Source organism: Rhineura floridana, chromosome 1, assembly GCF_030035675.1.
Source record: "Rhineura floridana isolate rRhiFlo1 chromosome 1, rRhiFlo1.hap2, whole genome shotgun sequence".
Taxonomy (NCBI): domain Eukaryota; kingdom Metazoa; phylum Chordata; class Lepidosauria; order Squamata; family Rhineuridae; genus Rhineura; species Rhineura floridana.
The window spans coordinates 177,167,492-177,187,102 of NC_084480.1; the positions used below are offsets into that span (position 1 = coordinate 177,167,492).

At 39.9% G+C, this 19,611-nt stretch overlaps 1 protein-coding gene across 8 annotated transcripts in view; it reads left to right on the forward strand.

Moving 5' to 3' along the window:
* The window catches only part of CFAP61 (cilia and flagella associated protein 61), a 194,728-nt gene that overhangs the window by 148,330 nt on the left and 26,787 nt on the right, over nucleotides 1-19,611 (forward strand). For 7 of the 8 annotated variants that reach the window (XM_061587847.1, XM_061587810.1, XM_061587821.1 and 4 more), the window contains 4 exons: nucleotides 9,377-9,669; nucleotides 15,015-15,342; nucleotides 16,821-16,912; nucleotides 17,552-17,757. In XM_061587847.1, coding sequence (XP_061443831.1) covers nucleotides 9,377-9,669; nucleotides 15,015-15,342; nucleotides 16,821-16,912; nucleotides 17,552-17,757 — 919 coding nt within the window. Of the gene's footprint in view, nucleotides 1-9,376; nucleotides 9,670-15,014; nucleotides 15,343-16,820; nucleotides 16,913-17,551; nucleotides 17,758-17,999; nucleotides 18,204-19,611 lie in introns of all 8 variants that reach the window. The other variant, XR_009758262.1, reaches the window with a different exon arrangement.

Consider the following 19,611-nt stretch of genomic DNA (forward strand, 5'->3'; position numbering starts at 1 on the left):
ACTGCCTGAAGAAGGCCAAAGTCCCACTCCTCAAGTGAAGTTGCAGGGAATTTAAGGAAACAGGATTCTAGTTTTGAACCGCTCACTGCGGCATTCTGATTATGTTCTTTGCTTTCTCCAGGGGAGACCTTCCTCCTCCAAGAGGTATTTGGAGAGTCCCCTCTTGGACTTTAGGCCCAGTGAATTCTCAGACCTCCTTAGCAAATGAACCTGGACTGAAGTTTGTTACTAGATGAGTCACTATCTGGGTGCCCGGTGACAACACCCAACTCTGGAAAACAAAGTAAAAACAGCCTTGGATTTAAAAGTGTTTTATCTGTAGTCACAGTATTTTCTCAATATAAGGGTTTGCCTTTTTCTACTCTGAGTTGAAAGTAACAACAACAAAAACCCCAAGCCACTTTCAAGAATTAAATGGGACTGAGTTTTTATAATCTGAATTTAATAAGAAGTCAGAAGAGCAACATTTCATTTATTTTTTACAAAATGGCTGTTTTGGTTCTCATATTGTTTTAGAAAGTGTGAATGTCATAGATTCAGCTTTAAATGTGAACTGAATCAAATTTCTCCCACATCCCTATCTGCCGTAAATCTAAGTAACTTGACATGTCAGAGGGAAAAAAGGCCAGTTACTGTGGCATATATAGAATCATGTATAGAGAATCATAGAGCTGGGACTCAAAGGCCAACAAATCCAGTTCTCTGTACCAAAGCAGGCACATCCCATTAGAAATAATGTTCTCCCTGTGACCTCAAGAAATCATGTTCTCAGTATATTATAAACATTATGCGTATGCCCTCTAGATAGTAATTACAGAATAAACTATATCAATCCAACAGATTTATAACATTTTCCAAATATGCTTTAACTACATAAAAATGTATTTGAGAGAAACATATTGTTCTGAAAAGTTACAGCATTCATAAATAAAACCCGTTACAATGGATTTATCATTAAATCTTAGATGCTCATGCCCCACTGCTGAAAATCTTCATTCATTTCCTACAACTGGGAATACAAAATGTTCATGACCTTAGTATGACCTGAATTCTTAGGCTTGCAACAATCACATTAAAAAGAAAGCACATTAGATGGAGCTGCAGTTGCTGTGCTTCATGATTTATATATTGCAATTTCAAAGCTATAACATTCCTCCAAGCATGTTTTTAGTAGGGCTGCAAGCTACATTTGGGTAAATAGAAGAATAAGTTATCCATATGGGACTGTTAAAACAGTGTTGCCTCTTATGTTATGTTATGTTAATATTTATTTATACCCCGCCTTTCGACCAAAAGGCCCTCAAGGAGGCTTACGGAAAAAGTAAACACAAATATAAAAATACATCAACAAGGCAATACATCAATAAAGTAATACATCAATGAGCAATACATTGTACAAAAAATTAAATTAAATAGCAAATAACATTATATTAAGAAAAAAAATCTTCCTACTTGAAAGTGAAAGAAAACTTTAGAATGACCATTAGAATCAGAGTTATAATAGTTATATCCTACCCAATTCTGTTGTGGAAATCTAGTACGAATGGTAAAGTTTGGGTTCCTCCCAACCCTGTAAGTTACTGTTAGGATGCAGAAAGACTTTCTGTATCACTAATATAATGGCTTGTATCCAAACTGCCACAAGCAAGAGCAGAAGGCATTTCCACTTGCACATGGCAAGGACTGTCTATTTCCACTTATTTCCTCACCCTGGCTGTAAACTCTCATGTCGCATTGTAGATAATTCTGGAAGGTTCCTGGTCCTCTCAGGAGTGGCTTTTCAGGGGGGCCTGTGGAATAGGGGTGGGAAAGCTCCAGTGCAGATGTGGTTCTTTGAATCATAAACTTTCTGCTGTCCATTTTTGGAACCGACTAATAGTAAATGTTACATTAAGTTTGAAAATAGCCAGGGTAGGTACTGACAACACCATTCTATTTAATTCAAAGCAGAAAGTTATTTCCCCCTTCCCTTGAATTGGGGAAGAAGAGATGTGTGGACCTCTCTGATACATTTCACTATTCTCATTGAAATTATTTTGGCTTCCTTTAAAATTCCTTTTTCTCCTGATCATGAAGCTGCAAAATTTCAGTAGCAACACTATGTAAAATATATAAAAGACATGACAAGTCATTTCATGACAAGTTTCTAACAAGGTGCTAGTTTTGAAATCTATCTATTATAAAGGGGACACTTCAAGGTTTTTCCCCTTCCCCCTCTATATAAGATTCTCACTAGCTTTTTTTTTTTTTAGATTAGGCTCTATGCATAATATGTAGATGTTTCTGATCAGACTATCACAAGGAGCCCAATGCAGGGGCTTCTTCCACTTGAGGGACGGTCAGATACGCATTTCCAGTTTCTTGGGGGCTCTTGCACACATGCATCCTCAGCAGGGCTTAATTTGCACCAGGGGTTACCAGGCCTCAGTCCTAGCATATGTTCAATGTTTGGACTCAACCTTAGACCATAGTAAGTAAAATTATTATTATTATTAATTAAATTAGCCACTTTTTTCATAAAAATGAGCCCAAAGTGACACACAGTAAAAACATTAAAACCTATAGGAAACTAACACAAATAAAAAGTTTAAAAACATGGTGGAACAACCTACCCCCTAAAAGGGGCTACGAAGTCAAAAGCCCTCCAAATATGTTTTTGCCTGGCACCTAAAGACAAATAATGATGGTGCCAAGTGTAGTGTATTGGCCCTCCAGGCTTGCCATACCAGGAACTGCTGAGTTAGCCCCAGGCTGTGGCAGTTTCAGTTCCAGGCCTGCCTTACAAGCAGCACCGTGCTGTGGGCCTTGTTCTCTGTATATAATTAGTTATAGTAAAGTAATCAGAGCTTGGAAAAGTTACTTTTTTGAACTACAACTCCCATCAGCCCAATCCAGTGGCCATGCTGGCTGGGGCTGATGGGAGTTGTAGTTCAAAAAAGTAACTTTTCCAAGCTCTTGTTATTGTTAGATCCTCTGTGTGGCCTCTTCCTTCATGATACTTTTCACTGGCAATGAGGATGGGATACTGAGGCACACAGAGTGTTTTCTTCATGCATTAGAGTCTGAAAGGGAGAGAACATTTCTCCTTAGACTGGATTAGGACATCAGCTTGGGCCTTGTGGAAACCACTGCAAAGCACTTCAGGTCAGTGTGTATCTTGTGGAATATGGCCACCCAAGGGCATCTTGAAAAATTTAACCCTGCATGTCCCAGCAAGTGGGAAAGTTATGCAGCTAGGCTGGATTTTACTTCGCAGCACATGGCATTACAAAGTCAGAGAAGAAGCGTTCTGTGTTACTCTGTCTGTGGGCCGGACACCTTTGACCTAGCCCAGGCCCTCCTGGCACCAGCAAAACTTGCTAATACATCTTATGAGGATATCCTGAATCTTTTACAAGGACATTTCTCTCCAAAACTATCTGAAATAGCACAACGTAATTCTTTCTAGGAATGAAATCAGTGCCCAACAGACAGTGTGTCACTGTATGTTGCTGAACTTAGAAGCATGGCGAAACACTGCAATTTCCCAAATGCTGTGTGACCACCTGGTCTGTGGGTTGCATGATGCGGGCCTGCAAAAGTGTCTGTTTGCAGAAGGACAGCTCACTTTCAAGACTGCATTAGAGGAAGCTCTGGCTACAGAAGCAGCAGCAGCAAGCGCCCGAGAAATGTGCTTGGCGAAACTCACCCTGTTCAGAAACCCAGCTGGCTAAAGATTCAAATCAACAACTTCTAGAGATCCACAGGCTGCAGTGCAAATGCTCATCAACCAGAGTAGGTGCTGCAGGACCTCTGAGATCCAGACAAGTTTCTCCAGTGAAATGTAAGAGCTCTGGTGGATCCCTGCCGTTTCAGAGACGCATAGTTTCAGTACTGCCAAAAAGTTGGGCATATTGAGTGAGTATGCCAAGCCAAAGTGGAAGCAGCCGCCCCCAGAAGTGCGGTGGAAAGGAAAACACCATCAAGGACGCAAAGCAGTACCACACACACTGTACAGACATTTTTCACATATGACAACACAGAGGAGGTGATTAACCACATCAAGCCAGGGTTGCAGTAGTCCGCCAATGTGAGCAAGGTGACAGTCACCATCCAGGGCACTCCATGCACCATGGAAGTTGATTATGAAATGTGGACTCCTGCCATTGTGACCCAAGCCACGGGCCCATTGTCCTACAGGGCTCAAACACCAGACGGCCATGTGTTAACGTCGACATGTGGACCAGATGAGAGAACGAAGCCCAGCTCCATTAGTTCTCTCTGAGGGTGCTGGAAATACTCAAGTGGAAAGAGAAAATGAGGCAGTGGCTGCTCCTGATGCCGGACAAGAGCAGTTGCGCCTGGACCCTGAAGTGGACCAGCATGAACCAGAGCCAGATGGGGAACTAGGGGATGCACCATCAGCTTCAATACAAAATTGTCATTGATCAACCCACACCAGGGCTCGTCCCAAGTATCTTCAGGACTATGAGAGCTGGAGGAAGGGGTGTAGTGTATTGGCCCTCCAGGCTTGCCATACCAGGAACTGCTGAGTTAGCCCCAGGCTGTGGCAGTTTCAGTTCCAGGCCTGCCTTACAAGCAGCACCATGCTGTGGGTCTTGTTCTCTGTATTATGCAGCCACGAGAGTGGCTGTATACTATAGCCACTGTGGATTTTTCGTATTCCGCAATGTTAAATTGAAAATACCCCATGCCATTCTGATGCCTCCCATAAGCTCATTTCAAAACAAAACCTTACAAAATTTATAGTCCTGAACTCAGAAACACTTGCTTAACAACTCTCTCAATTTTCATGGTGATACACAAAACAGTCAGAGAGAATAGAGGGTTCAAAGTCTAAAGAAGAGAGAGAGAAAACCCAGAGCCTTTTTGCACTTTTTTCTCTGAGAGTTCTCATAATCTGTTCAAATTCATTAAAAATCAGCCATGTTCACAGAGGACCTGTAATCCTGTTACTGACCTTGCCCCATACTCTGACCTTCATCTTCTGCAGTTTAAAAGTAAAACAAAATGCCTAGCTGATTTTTAATTAATTTAATGAATTTTGCATTGAACTGAATGATAATGTTGGGCATGTTCAGTAAGAACCAACAGTCAGTGTTCTAAAAGCCAGACTCACAGCTGCTTGGCTTGCCTAATCAGGGGGCCACACCCACACCAGACTTTGATTTTACTGGAGACAGTCATGGCTTCCCTCAGAGAATCCTGGGAAGTGTAGTTTGTGAAGGGTGCTGAGAGGAGACTGCTATTCTCCTGACAGAGGTCCAGTGGCCAGAGTGGTTTAACAGTAAGCCGCTCTGGTTGAAGCTTTGTGAGGGGAACAGGGCGTCTCCTAGCAACTCTCAGCACCTTTCACTAACTACACTTCCCAGGATTCTTTGGGAGAAGCCATGACTGTCTGAAGTGAAATAAAGGTCTGGTGTGGATGTGGCCAGGGACAGCTTTGGTTTAAATTTGGGTGGGAGGCTACATGTGCCTGCTGTAGAATAAAAAAGTGGGGGAACAGCTGAAAAGCAATGATAGTGTTCACAGTGTTTTCCTTTTGGAAAGGAAAGGGGCTTCCCCTCTGCCTAGTGCCCACCCATCCAATCTCCTCCCCTCCCCCTCCTCCTGCCCTCCCTGCCCCTCCCCCAGGTCAGTGTTGGACTACGACCTGGTAGGCCAGGGTTCAAATCCCCACACAGCCATGAAGCTCACTGGGTGACCTAGGACCAGCCACTGCCTCTCAGCCTCAGAGGAAGGCAATGGTAAAACCACCACTGAATACTGTTTACCATGAAAACCCTATTCATAGGGTCGCCATAAATTGGGATTGAGTTGAGGGCAGTCCATTTCCATTTTCAAACATGCACAGAAATAAATCCCACTGAACTCAAAAATGCAACTGATCAAACCCGCCCTCTCTTCTCCTCCCTCCTATCCCCTCCCTCTTGCCCCTTCTCTCCCCCTCCAATCCCCTCCTTCCCCTTCCCCCTTCCCCTCCACATGGTCACTTTTACCTAAGCATGATTTCACGGGAGTAAATACCATAGAACTCAATAAGCATGCAAATGATCAAACCTGCCCTCTCCTGTCCTTTCCTTTGCCCCTACCTCTCCAATTCCCTCCCCCTCCCCTCCCTTTCTCCTTCCCTCTCCTCTCCCCTCCCCTTGTTCCTCCTGCATGGTCAGTTTTACCTATCCTAACCATAATTACATAGGAGTAAATCTCATTGATATCAATAAGCATGCAAATGATCAGACACAGCTTTCCCCTTCTCCCCCTCTCCTCTCCCTTCCTCCTCCCCTTCCCTCTTCCTTCTACCCTGCCCACTCCAGCCGTCCCTCCCTCCCCCCAGTCAGTTTTACCTATGCTAAGCATGATTGCACAGGAGTACTCAAACATGCAAATGATCAAACCTGTCCTTGTCCCCTCCCCTCCTTCCTGCTCTGATCCCCCTCCCCTCTGCCCTTCTTCCCCTCCCTCCTCCTGCTCCCCTCCCCATCCCCTGTGATCAATTTCACCTATCGTAAGCATGATTGCAAGGGAGTAAATCTCACTGAATTCAATAAGCATGCAAATGATCAATCCATTCTCGGCAAGCTTGAACAGGATCCCATTTCTTAACTCCTGGATAAAAAAGCAGAGAAATTCACTAATACACAAAAAAATCTCGTGGTTTAAGAATGTACCTATAGCCCACAGATATTTCTATCAAACTTTAAAAAGCAGTGAAATTGGGCAGCTATAGTGAATGCACCAAGGGAGCAGGAGACCTGAACTCCTCTCTGAGATATTGTACTGCCCAACAAATTTGTCAAAATGCAAACACAATTTGGGTTGGTCTTTCATAGTCCAATCTACTTCCCGTGTAGCTTGGTAACATTTGCCTCTGAGCATATGGTGAGTAGTGGCAACACCTGCAATTAGCCCAAATAATAGAAAGAAGACATGTGCTGTACTGATTTTGTTTTAGCAGGGAGGAAGCAACAATATTAAAACAGTTGATATAGTTCAGGTATAGTCACTTTAAATATGTTTGTTTTGCTTTGCAGTTTTAGTGAAGTTTCCTATAGTAAATCATTCTCTTTTGCTTCTGTTTCTGTGAATATGTGAAGTACAGCAACACTTTGCAACACTAAATAAAAACTCCAAAAACAATTGTGGAATAATGGCACTGACTGTTCTGCAGAATAGTTTCCAGTAGACATGAGATGAGGAGTGTCTCAGTTTGCACAGGATAAAATAGTGGGAGGTGAAACATATTCCAGCAAATTCTTAAACCGCAAGGTTTTTTGCCTATTAGTGAATAATACTTTGACATTACAGCACCTTAAAGTAACTTGGAAAATATCTTAAAGTGATGTGATATATATTTTTGCATAAGCTAATTAATTCAAACAATAAAAATATGAACTAACAGAAAAAAAATTTTCCTCCTAAACTCCCTCAAGCCCACTGCTTGTATATTATTACTCTAAGTTTCCTAGAATAATAGAATAAAGATAGATGTAGTTACCTATGAGTGGGTAGGCCTGAAGCCTTCAGCTTGGCAAAGCATGTGAAAGCAAAGCAGATAGCCACAAGAAAAGAAGAAAAGGCAATCCCCCCCAAAAAAGCTTTTTATAATGTAAATACAGCCCTTTATATTACCCAGCAAACTTAACATAAGAAGAGCCTGCTGGATCAGGCCAGTGGCCCATCTAGTCCAGCATCCTGTTCTCACAGTGGCCAACCAGGTGCCTGGGGGAAGCCCGCAAGCAGGACCCGAGTGCAAGAACACTCTCCCCTCCGGAGGCTTCCGGCAACTGGTTTTCAGAAGCATGCTGCCTCTGACTAGGGTGGCAGAGCACAGCTCAGAGCACAACTTGGATCAGGAGGTTAGAATTATCCAATAACTGAACATGAATTTCAATAATTGTGGATGGTACACCACAATACATAGACCATGAATTACCATAATCTATCTGAGAGGGGAATAAAGTGAGTACCTGAGGCCCTTGCATCAGTGATTTTCCAAGCTGTGTCCTTTCGCATATGTTATTCTTTCTCTTAGATATTGTTTTGGCTATCCAACTGCTTTGTACCAATGTCTTATCAGGAGCTCAGTTCTTGCAACAGAAAATGCAATGTCCACAAAAATATAAGCTGCCTTCATCCAGAAATGACGTATACAGTATGAAATGGTCCTCCATCTTAGCTTCACTCTGGCTGCTCTATTCTGTGCATCCACTTCTAACCTGACTGTAAATGTATTGGGTCCAGCAATGACCTGATTAACAAAGAGCAGGATAGAAATTTAAAAAATAAAATAATAAATATATAAATCTAAAAACAAAGTCTATTTTTGCTTCAGAAATATATTTTTATTTATGTTTAGTTTATTATTTATTTATGTACTTATTAGATTTATATCCCATCCTTCCTCCCAGTAGGAGCCCAGGTGTAATGGATTCATCACCTAAACCATGTAATTGACTAAGCTTTCTTTAATCAGAAGACAGCCCTAGTACATACGCTATATGGGCATGATCCAGAGTTAGGGACTTGGCAGTTCCTTTATTTCAATGGACAAAAGAGAATAATGTGCATAACTCTTTATTTTAAAATCATTGGGACTAAGGACCATTTTACAAATTGTGAAGAGGCATACTCAGGTTTGCCACTGACAACTGCAGCCAACCATGGCTCCTTGATCAATTTCCTGTTCATTCTCCTGTATAATCCACATGCCTGACCTTTTCACACTTTACATATTTAAGTCACCCTCCCCCCCAAAAAATGACAGGAAGATTAATTGGAGTTGTACATGTATATGGCAGACCTTCAGTTTTTTTGGATTCTACTGCAAGTCCTCAACTTCTTAAGTACTAGTCCCTGTACATTGTGGATTTCATTATATCTGACAGAGGGACATAGGAAAAGGATAGATATGTGAGGAATGCACATTCGTTCCTGGTTGTGACATTATGAGAAAGAATCCTGTGAATGAGTTCTGATGTCTATGCTACCTCTCTTCCCCCCTCCCCCCACCTCCAAATTCCCCATATCCCTTCTGAAAGTACGCTAAGCAAACAAAAGATGATGAATGGCTGGGTAGAGGGACTTAATAAAAGGGTTTCCTCCCCCTAGAGGTTCTTAAACCAAAAGGTTTCAAAATCTGGGGGCATAATAAATGTCCTACTTCTGTGCTAAGTGCTTGCTACTTTGTGGGATGTATTCTGTAGATTCTTCACTAAATTATCTTAGCAACTGTTGCTAGGTAACATTGTTTACTTCATAGCATCAGAGCAACAAGAGGGTCATAGATCAGTTCAGTATGATTACCATCAGAGTTACACTAATAAGGTTTTTATTATATGTCTTAAAATTTTTTTCTCTTCTCTGCTCTCTCTAGGGAATGTTATTGTCTATGGAAATACAATTGATATTTACACCACTATAGCAGTTCTTCTATCGTTAGGAATTAGTGGCAGTCACATACATCTTGTGCATCCTCCATCATGCTCCAATGTTACTTCTCTTAATAACAACACAATAGAAAATGCTGTCCAGAGAGCATTGTCCAGGGCTGGTGTGACTGTGTATCGTGATAGTCTGCTGGCTCAATGGAATGATGGCAACCATCCGGACCCAATTGCGTTTGCATCTTTCACTACTAATACAAAGCCATTTAAATTGCAATGTTCTGTAAGTATATGTATTTGATATGTAACATCTGTCCATCAACCAGACACAGGAAAACATTGAACTATAGATCTTTAGGGCTGGAAGGGACATAAGGCACAACAAGGACCATTGAAATTAATGGAAGTTATGCAAGGGCATTTTCTCCTGGTGGCTTAATTTTTAAAACACAAATTGTATTTTTTTTAAAAAAATCATAATTGATTTGGATGTAATTTTAAAAATTTCTAATAAATGTATATAAAACTGCTGAGAACTGAGCTTGTTTCAGAATTAGAATTAAAGGTATTGCTTTGCCAAATTGTCAAGAAGTTCAGGTTTTTGATGAAAAAGTTGCTGTTTGGTAGTGAGAGGGGAAAGTCCATAACAAAAACTCTACTTTTCCCTCTTTTGTCTGTTTTTTCACATTTGAAGCAGCCTATGTTTCTCCAAATTGCTGCACCTTCAGCACCCCCTTCCCCCAAAAGAGACGAAAGCTAATCAGGGATAATGTAATAGGTACTTGATATCACACCACCACATAGCTTATCAGATTTGGCTATATAATTATGTAACTACAAATGAAGCTCTTTCATTTCCCTCACTCTGAAGGGCTGTGTGTATGGAGGGAGGGGGAAATGTTTCTACATTCTGATTATAATTTCATTTCCTACCAGCACAACATGCATGATGAGGCTTCCACCCCAGTCCAGTTCTAGTCCAGTGCAGTTATATATAACTAGTTGAGAAAGAATGTGGATGCGTATGCACATTGAGAATCACATCTTGAAAGTTAATACAGTGCAGATGAATGACATTCTCATTTGGATGCACATCTAGATGTGGAATTTTGTCATCTGCATTGCATTACTTTCAGTGGGATATGCATTCAGATGCCTATCAAAATACACATCCACAGTATGGTCAATTACATGTGACAGGTGAGAAATGACAATTGGGGAATGGAGTGAATGAATTTTTACTACTGCTACTACTATACTACTAAATACTACTACTACTACTAATAGTAATAATATAAAATTGGTGTTTTGATTAATTATCTAAAGCAGGGGTTCCCAAACAGTGGTCTGTGGATCACCAGTGGTCTGCGAGCTTCATTCCGGTAGTCTGCAGAATGCCCACATTAGAATATTTATATTGCTTTTTAATTGCACTTTTATTCCTTCTTTTTCTTATATTGTATCACAATTTGAATTCCATGGAATGCAGATTGAAAAACAATAAAATACTCTCTTTACATTAAGAGAGAGAGGCACTTAACTTTATTCCTAATGTCAGGTGGGAATGTCAGCTTGCCTTTGATTTTTTGCAGGTTATATATATATAACAAAAGCAATGGCAGGATTTACTTTGAGACTTTCCCCTATGCTAATCCTGTTTAATTAAATTGAGGAGGATATCCCAGGAAAGCTGAGATCTGTAATCAAGAGAAACAAGCAGCATTGGTGAAATATGTCAGACCATATATGTCTCTAAGATTATGAAGAATATTATCCAGAATGATCCACCTCTATTAACATAATTAATAAATCTATTCCAACATATATCAAAAGTGCCAGTGTTCATTTTATTTCCAATTGCCCTAAACAGAACAAGTCAGTTTCTTGGCTAAGACCATGCCCCCATCTCTTTTGTACCATAACTCTAAAGCAAGGGTTGCCAGCTTTTTTGGATCAGAGGGCACATTTCAAACCTTGAGAGTGCTGGAGGCACAAGTCACAAAATGGTTGCCATGAGTCTGTGGCATAACACCAAATGGTATAACACACAATTAGATAATAGTCATAGTGAAGCTTTTCCCATAATTGTATTTCCATACTAGAAAAGGCTTCAACTGTTGAATTTCTGCCTGCCATACAGCTGTTAAAGGCACAAGATCCCCATTTCTTTCTCAATGCCAACCCTAAACCAAACCTTAGGCTGCCTTCCTGTACTCATTTTCGAGGAAGTAAGCCCCACTAAACACAAAGAGACTTACTTCTGAGTTGACATATGTTTCATTGTACTGTAAGTTGATTATACCGTGAATTCTACGAGTCTCTGGTCTTTAGCTCCTGCAAAGCAGAGAACATACCTAAGCTTCTTTCCATAGTTTTCACATTTGCCTTTTGAGGGGAGAGGGATTCTTTAATATTCACCCACACTTATTGTGTAGCTGTATTTGCAGGCAATAATTTCTAGGCAGTACCTGATCTCAGGTGAACCCAGCCCAGAAAGATTAATCCTGGTTGCTAGGGGAAAAAGAAGGGCAAACTATGGAGATTCCAAGGACTAGAAAAAAAGGCAGGAGGACAAGTGACAAAACAGCAGCTCTTTAGGACCAAGGGGATTCCTACTGTCCTGTGTCCAAACAGCTCACTTACCGATCACAACTCTGACTTAATTCATTAACTAATAACATTGATAGGCAGGAGAAACTAGGCCGACTTATTTCACATAAATCACTTAGAAGCGTACTGTAACGTTCCTGTGTCTCTGAGATTACAATCTGATTCCCAAATCCCTGGATCAGGAAATCCCCAGGACGTCCGCCTCAGCCTGGGTCAGATATGCCCTCTGAATCACAATTTTCAGCCCCACCACCTTTTCCCAAAAAGGTGACCACTGGTGTAATCTGTCTGTAAAATCAGTATAGGTATAGGTACAGAATAGGACCTTAATGTGGTAGCACTCATGACCAAGCTCATACATGGGATTTTGAATCAAATAATAAACTTTATTATATACAAGATGTTAAATGTGAAGTAAATGAATAAATTGTTATTGTCCCTGTCCTACCTATCTTACCTCATTAATCCCAATGAAATCCTCCCCCAAAACCATAGCCCTTTTAACTAGCTGTTCTTTTCTTGATCCCTAATTCTTTCTGTCAAACCCCAACAGCTTTTCTCTTCAAAACTCCCCTCAGAATTCTCACTCAACACCCCCCTCACATCAGTCATACCTCATCTGCACCTACTAACATTCTATTAACATTTTCTTACCTGAACAAAATTTCAAAACAGTTTAAAACATACAAATAATTCTGATTTTGTTACAGGTACCTGCACATTTTGCTCCATAACTTTCTTTCCAGAAGGGTTAGATACTTCCTTTTTTAAAAAAATGAAAGCTCAGATTCTAGGCTACCTGTTGTGGGGGCACCACTGGAGGCCTTCATGGGCACAATGGCACCCGCAGGTGATGGGTTACTGACTCCTGCTCTAAAGATAATGATTCAAGCCTCTTTGGAAGCCCTACATGGTGCTTTGAAATCCTGACAATCATGATATGACATTGTGATGGCCCTGCCCCTCTATCAATTTTGGACCACAAAAGAAAGAGGAAATAAGGATCTGGCCCACTGGCCAGAGCAGGTTCCCCACTCCTGCTTTGTGGAGTTCTCTCTAATTTGTGCTGATACTGACTTCAAGGGTTTCCTTTTCTACATCCCTAACCAATCATCCTCAGAAATAGTTCAGATTTAAATCTTGTTCCCATACCATTTTGTAATATTGTGTTCTGTTTGCCTTCTTATTGTTGCTATAGCATTACTGATTATAAATAAATAAGATTTGCAGCTGTTTTCTTGTTTTTCAAACATTTACAAGCTAACTTGTAAAATGCATATCATTTTTATCTATATAATATTTAGAATTGAATATACATTATATATAATGTATATTATATAATCTGTACAGTATATAATCTGGAGAATAATGTTTTTAATTATTATCCATTTATTGGAATATAGCTGGGACTGACAGGGAGTAATTTTTTTAAGTGTTTAACAGATTTATACAGCCACAAGAGTCAGCATGGATATTTTGCATTCCGCAATGTTAAATTGAAAATACCCCCGTGCCATTCTGATGCTTCCCATAAGCTCATTTCAAAACAAAACCTTACAAAACATATAGTCCTGAACTCAGAAACGCTTGCTTAACAACCCTCTAAATTTTCATGGTGATACACAAAACAGTCAGAGAGAATCGAGAGTTCAAAGGGTAAAAAGAGAGACAAAAAAACATGCCTTTTGGAGTTTTTTCTGTCAGCGTTCTCATAATTTGTTGAAATTAATTAAAAATCAGCCATGTTCACAGAGTACCTGTAATCCTATTCCTGACCTTGCTCTGAAGAGTTTGGTAACATGTGCCTCTGAGCATATGGTGAGTGGTGGCAACACCTCCAGTCAGCCCGAAGAACAGAAACAAGACATATGCTGTGCTGATCTTGTTTTAGCAGGGAGGAAGGAACAATATTAAGAGAGTTGATAGAGTTCAGATAGTCACTTTAAATATGTTTGGTTTACTTTGCAATTTTAGTAAATTATTTTCTTTTGCCTCTGTTTTGTGAACATGTGAAGTATAGCAACACTTTGCAACACTAAAAAAAAAACTCCAAAAACAATTGTGGAATAATGGCATTGACTATTCTGTAGAATAGTTTCCAATTGACATGAGGAGTGTCTCAGATTGCACAAGATAAAACAGTGGGAGGTGAAATATATTATAGCAAAATTCTAGGTGTGCTTTGTGTTTTTAATTGACCATGCCCACCTTTCCTTAAGTGGAGTGGTTTAAGCATAGCAGGCTGAAAACATGCATCTTAGGTAGGCCAAGTTTGTTTTTTTCAATAGCTAGAGTCATTCCTGAAGTAGCAACATATTGTAATCAGTCTGATTTTACATCAAACTGCAGTTTCAGATTCAACTGTTAATGCATCCAAAGTAGAAATAGAACATAACCTCCAGTTTGAAACACAAAAGTCTGTCTTCACCATCATATGACATTGACCAATAAAAAGGCTTTGAAATTAATAAAAAGAAATTTGACACAGATTTCTAGGATGACTAATGAGAGAAATATAATTTTCTAGGTTAGAAATATAATTTTCTAGGTTAAACAGAAAACAAGCAAAGTAAGAAGAACACCAGAAACATACAAAAATGTAATTCTCCATCTTTTGAGATGGCAGGTGTTGCCATCACTCCGCATGTGCTCAGAGACACATATTACCAAATTCTTCCAAGCTACACAGGAAGTGGATTGTGAAAGACCTACCCAAATTGTGTTTGCATTTTGACAAACTTGTAGGACAGTACAATATCTGTGTCTGTGTTTTAATTTCCATTGCATTCACATATTAGTTTACATATAAAGCAAATTTCATAATTGGACCAAATAGGCTTGTATTACAGGATATTGTTTTGTAGCAGGGGTACCCAACAAGGTGCCCTTCAGAAGTTGTTGGATTCCAGTTCCCATCAGCCCCACCGGCATGGCCAGTGATGAGATCTGTAGTACAGCAGCATCTGGAGGGCACCACTGCTTCATAAGACAACTGATTACTTACCTTATTATTTTTAGGCATTCTTTACCTTTGCTCAGAAGAGAGTGGATTATGAGACCTTCAAGGCAGTTAACGATGCATGTCTTGTTTATGATGGGAGGCTTGTAATTGATACCAACTTCCATACTAATGATGCAACCATCAGAGCTGCAGGATCTTTAACCAAGTTCTCCAATATATACTATGCCAACGAATGGACACACAGCAATTTCAGTTCAAAAGAGATTGGCTTCCAGCTTGCTGCAACCATGCTGAACCTTTTTGATCCAACTCTGGAGCCAGTTTTTGAACCTCCAGAAGATATGGATAGACTTGTCCCTATATACAAAGGATGCAAAATTCGAGGTGGGCCAAAAACAGTGCTTGCATTTCTCTAGTCTCTTCATCTTGTGTAGCATGAAATATCATGAAGTGAAGGAAACTAATCTTTTTATGAGTATAAAATATCAGTTTTCAAAATACAGTATTCCTATATTTTAATATCTGGAGGAATCACTTACTAGAGGCCCAAGTGGTGTCAGTGGCACTGAGTGACTTCCACCAGTTGAGTCTTTCACCAACTGACAACCAAATGTGATTCAATCATGATCAGTCTTTAGTGATCTAGTAAAGTCCCAAAGATATTAATGATCATTTAGGGTATGAAAAATAGTACCCTGCCTCTCAGCCCAATGTGCCAAATACTACCAAATAACAATAGTACAACAGTGGAGTTACTTCCAAGATAAATAGAAACTAATTTAAAAATTGCATTAAGGATTATGAAAACTTAAGTGCAATCAAACAGTTAAATATAAACTCACCATTTAAAAGCTGCTATTGTACCCATAACAAGGGCAAGGGCAATGTACCATAAGCAACCTTCATCTAACCAGAGTCTAGGGAAATGGATTAAGAAAACAATTAGGAAAAGATTATAAAAAATGTACTGTGTTTTAAAAAGTCCTTTATTTCTAATTATCTTGCAGGTTAGCACCACTGTATAGTATTGTTTCATAATTCACATTTCAGCTTCCAAAGATATGAAATCACAGCCAAAATAGGGCCATTTGCCATAATATGCAGCAGCAAACTTGATTTTGCCACCAACTATATGCTCAACAGGAAGCCACAGCTCTCTGGCAAATGTCAGATATGCCTGTTTTCAAAAACCTGTCAGTCACACTTTCCATTTCTATCTGTACATGTAAATGTATAATATGGAAAGGGGCCCATATACTCTTGCATGCTTTTCACACATCATGGAGCACAGGAGCGAATACCCTCCATTTCCTTCTCCTCTGCAGGAAGAATATTATGCTTAAAGTAGTCCTGAAAATAATTTTTATTTTATTTATATAACAAAAGTTATAAACTGCTTTATTATAATAAAACCTCTTAAGGTTTTAAACCGCTAAATCATCTTTCTCACAAGGCAGCCAGGAGCACTTCAGTTGGAAAAAGTTTGAATGCTGTTTCTCATCCCATTATTTTGGCTCTCCTACTCGTGATTGTTGCAGAGCACTTTCCATGTTCTCTCTTTTGAACTTGATAAATTTAGCTGAAGCCATTGGTACTGTTTCTGTTTAATTGTATAACTGAACTGAACCTATGAAATCTATGAAATGACAACAAGGAACTACCTGTTCTTGCTATCAGTTACCATGGCATTATTTAAAAGTAACAAAAAGTTTTGAAGGGGGAAAGCTTTTATTATCATATTTTAATATGAACAAATAAGCTGTCATATACATAGGCAGCACTTACATAGAGAGCTACTGGGAGGAAGGGTGAGATATAAATCTAATAATTAAATAAATAACACTTCTTACTGCTTCTGACAGGTGGTGTTCTACCTGGAAAATATAATTATGTGCATATTTTTAAGCCTGGAATTCCCTCCCGCTTGGATGTGCAAGAATCACAACCTAATTATGTAAGTTTTGAAAATCCATGAGTGATTAAAAGCTGTGTGATTTGGCACTGCAGATATATTGAGGATACTACACCTTTCAGTTTGCTAGGAAACTTGTACTAGTATTGTAAGCATCACATAGATCATAACTGAGTCAACATATCACACGTGATGATGTGTTTTAACCCCTAATGACACCTTGAATGTGATGTCATTTTTTACACTGTCTTCATCCTCCGAGCACAGGAACTGAGTGCTGGGTTTGCTTCCTTTTTTGGCTAGCAAGTTTTCTGCAACATTATCAACTGCACGAAAGGCTGAAATACAAGAAGTACAGATTTTTCTGGCATGGAGATGCACCGATGATGAAAACTTCACTAGCTGAAAGGCTGTGTGTGCCGATGAAAAGGTGGCACCCTTACTCAAAGTCCCCCAGTGCCACTGATGTCCTCGTGTAAGCCTTCTTCAGTAAGAACACTTAGCAATTGACTTAAACTATTTTTTGTATATAATCCACAAAAGAGAATAATGGCTTCCAAGACATCAAATAGTATTGATGATAAAACACCTCGGTATTAGCTAATATTTCTTTAGCAATATGCTGTCTTAACTTTCTTTTCCCCTTTCTGCTGTCACAACAGTTTTCTTAATTTCTCATAGGGGATGGCAATCACAACAGGAGATGCAATAAAGGGGAATTACTTCAGAATACATGTCAACCAGTATAGTATGATAGAAACCATTACCTGCTTTTCAAAGGAGCCCATTCCTGTCTCCAACTACATCTGTTTATTTGGGCAGCATGAGCGTCTTCTTAATAATCTTTGTTCCCGCTGGAGGGAGGGACTGGTCACAGATCTCTATAGGTAAGATGAGCTAATTTTAGTACATAAAGTCTTCCGTCTCGATTCAGTTATTATTGGGGCAGCTTTTTGGCAAAGCACTACCTCTTCGTCCTAGTCAGGAGCAATAATACCAAGCCCTGTCTGGTTAGCTGAACACCAGGTCTGTGCAGAACTTTGTACAGAAAAAAATCCCAGTTCCACTGGTACAGTCTGCTTATCAATTTATTTATTTATTTACATTTATATCCTACCTTTCCTTACAGGAGCTGTGTTTCTACATGAACCAATAGGAGCTGAACAAGTGTACAATTAATATCACAGCTGTTTAACAAAGTATCTGATTTGCAATGGGGCCTTTAATAAATATTTACAATGTGGATCCAATGAAATGGCTCAAGGAGCTTTGGCACAGAATCACAGGATCATGTCTTCGGTTTAGAGGAAGTGCATGATAGGCCACACTTACTGTGAGTCCTGTACGACCTGGTCCCTACTCTCTGTCTGGCCCATTTCCACCTGGTCTAGAAGGCTGGGGCCCTCACTGGCTCTAGCTCAAGGTGCATAGAGACCATATGGGTGGGGTATTGTTTAGGGGTTGTCACTGGGTTGAATATTTTGTTGTGGGGATACATTATTTTTGCTGTTAACTGGATTATACTCTTGTAATTTTATCGATAAGCCTTATTACGATTTTATTGTCTCTTTATTAATATGAATGTTTTCTTTAGCCCATGGCTTCCTAAACTCTGGTCCATGAGCTTCATTCAGGTGGCCCACGGTGTGTCTGTGAAAATACAATTAAAATTATACAGCATCTAACACTGTGCAAAGAAAAATCGTAAAGTAGTCCACCAAGACTCCCAGCAATTTTCAAGTGGTCGGGGGGGGGGAGAATTGGGAACCACTGCTTTAAGCCACTGTTTATATGACTATTATGCCTTTTAATTTTAATGAATTATGTTTTATAAAAAAAACATTTTGTTTCGAGCTGGTTTACCATGGAAAAGCAGCATACAAGTAAATGATGATGAAGCTGATGATACTGATGAAGATGAATGCAATGTATACAGTCCCCTTCTCCTCCTTCCCCCCAATTTACCATCACAATGAACCTAGGAGGTGTGTAAGGCTGAGAATTGGTGACTGATTCAATGGCTCTTAGTGAGCTTCATGGCTGAGTGGGGATTTGAACCTAGGTGTCCCCAGTCATAGTAAGAATCTAGTCAATTTCTTTGATGATTTGTGGTATATGTTGGAAGTGGGGCAAGAGCAACTCCTGTTTTGTTCTTTTGTTTATGTTCCAGAAGGGAGATAGAGTTAGGGTCCTCCAGATGGATAGGCTTGATTGCCTTTACCTGTGATGCTCTGACTTCCTTCCATCGCTAGACTGATAACGTCTTAAGGGAAACTTATCTGCCCCTCCTCCTTCCGCCCTCTCTTCTCTTCTCCGACTGTCTGGGAGAGAGGAGACACCTTTTGCCTCTGCTCTCTCTCTCTCTCCTAGCCATGAGGGCAATTCCCACGCCTGGGTATTGCGCCTCCAACTTAGTTAGTTAGTTAGAACTAGGTACGCCTTTCTCTCTACTATGTATTTCTATAAATAAAGTAGCTTTTCTTATTTTACTAAGTCTCAGTGATCCTGATGCATAGTAAAAGCCTGCTTTCTTAGGTAAACACATGCACACGCTGGCACACTCACATTTCAGACCACTGTTACTCTCTGCTGTGCTGGTTAACTAATATAGCACCAGCAACAGTATATAGCATGCACTATTAACATCCTAGCCCATCTGTGTCTGGTGCTGGGAGTTTCTAGGATGCTGATGCTGCTTTGAAATGCACATTACTTTGGAACTAGTACTTAGGCAAGTACTG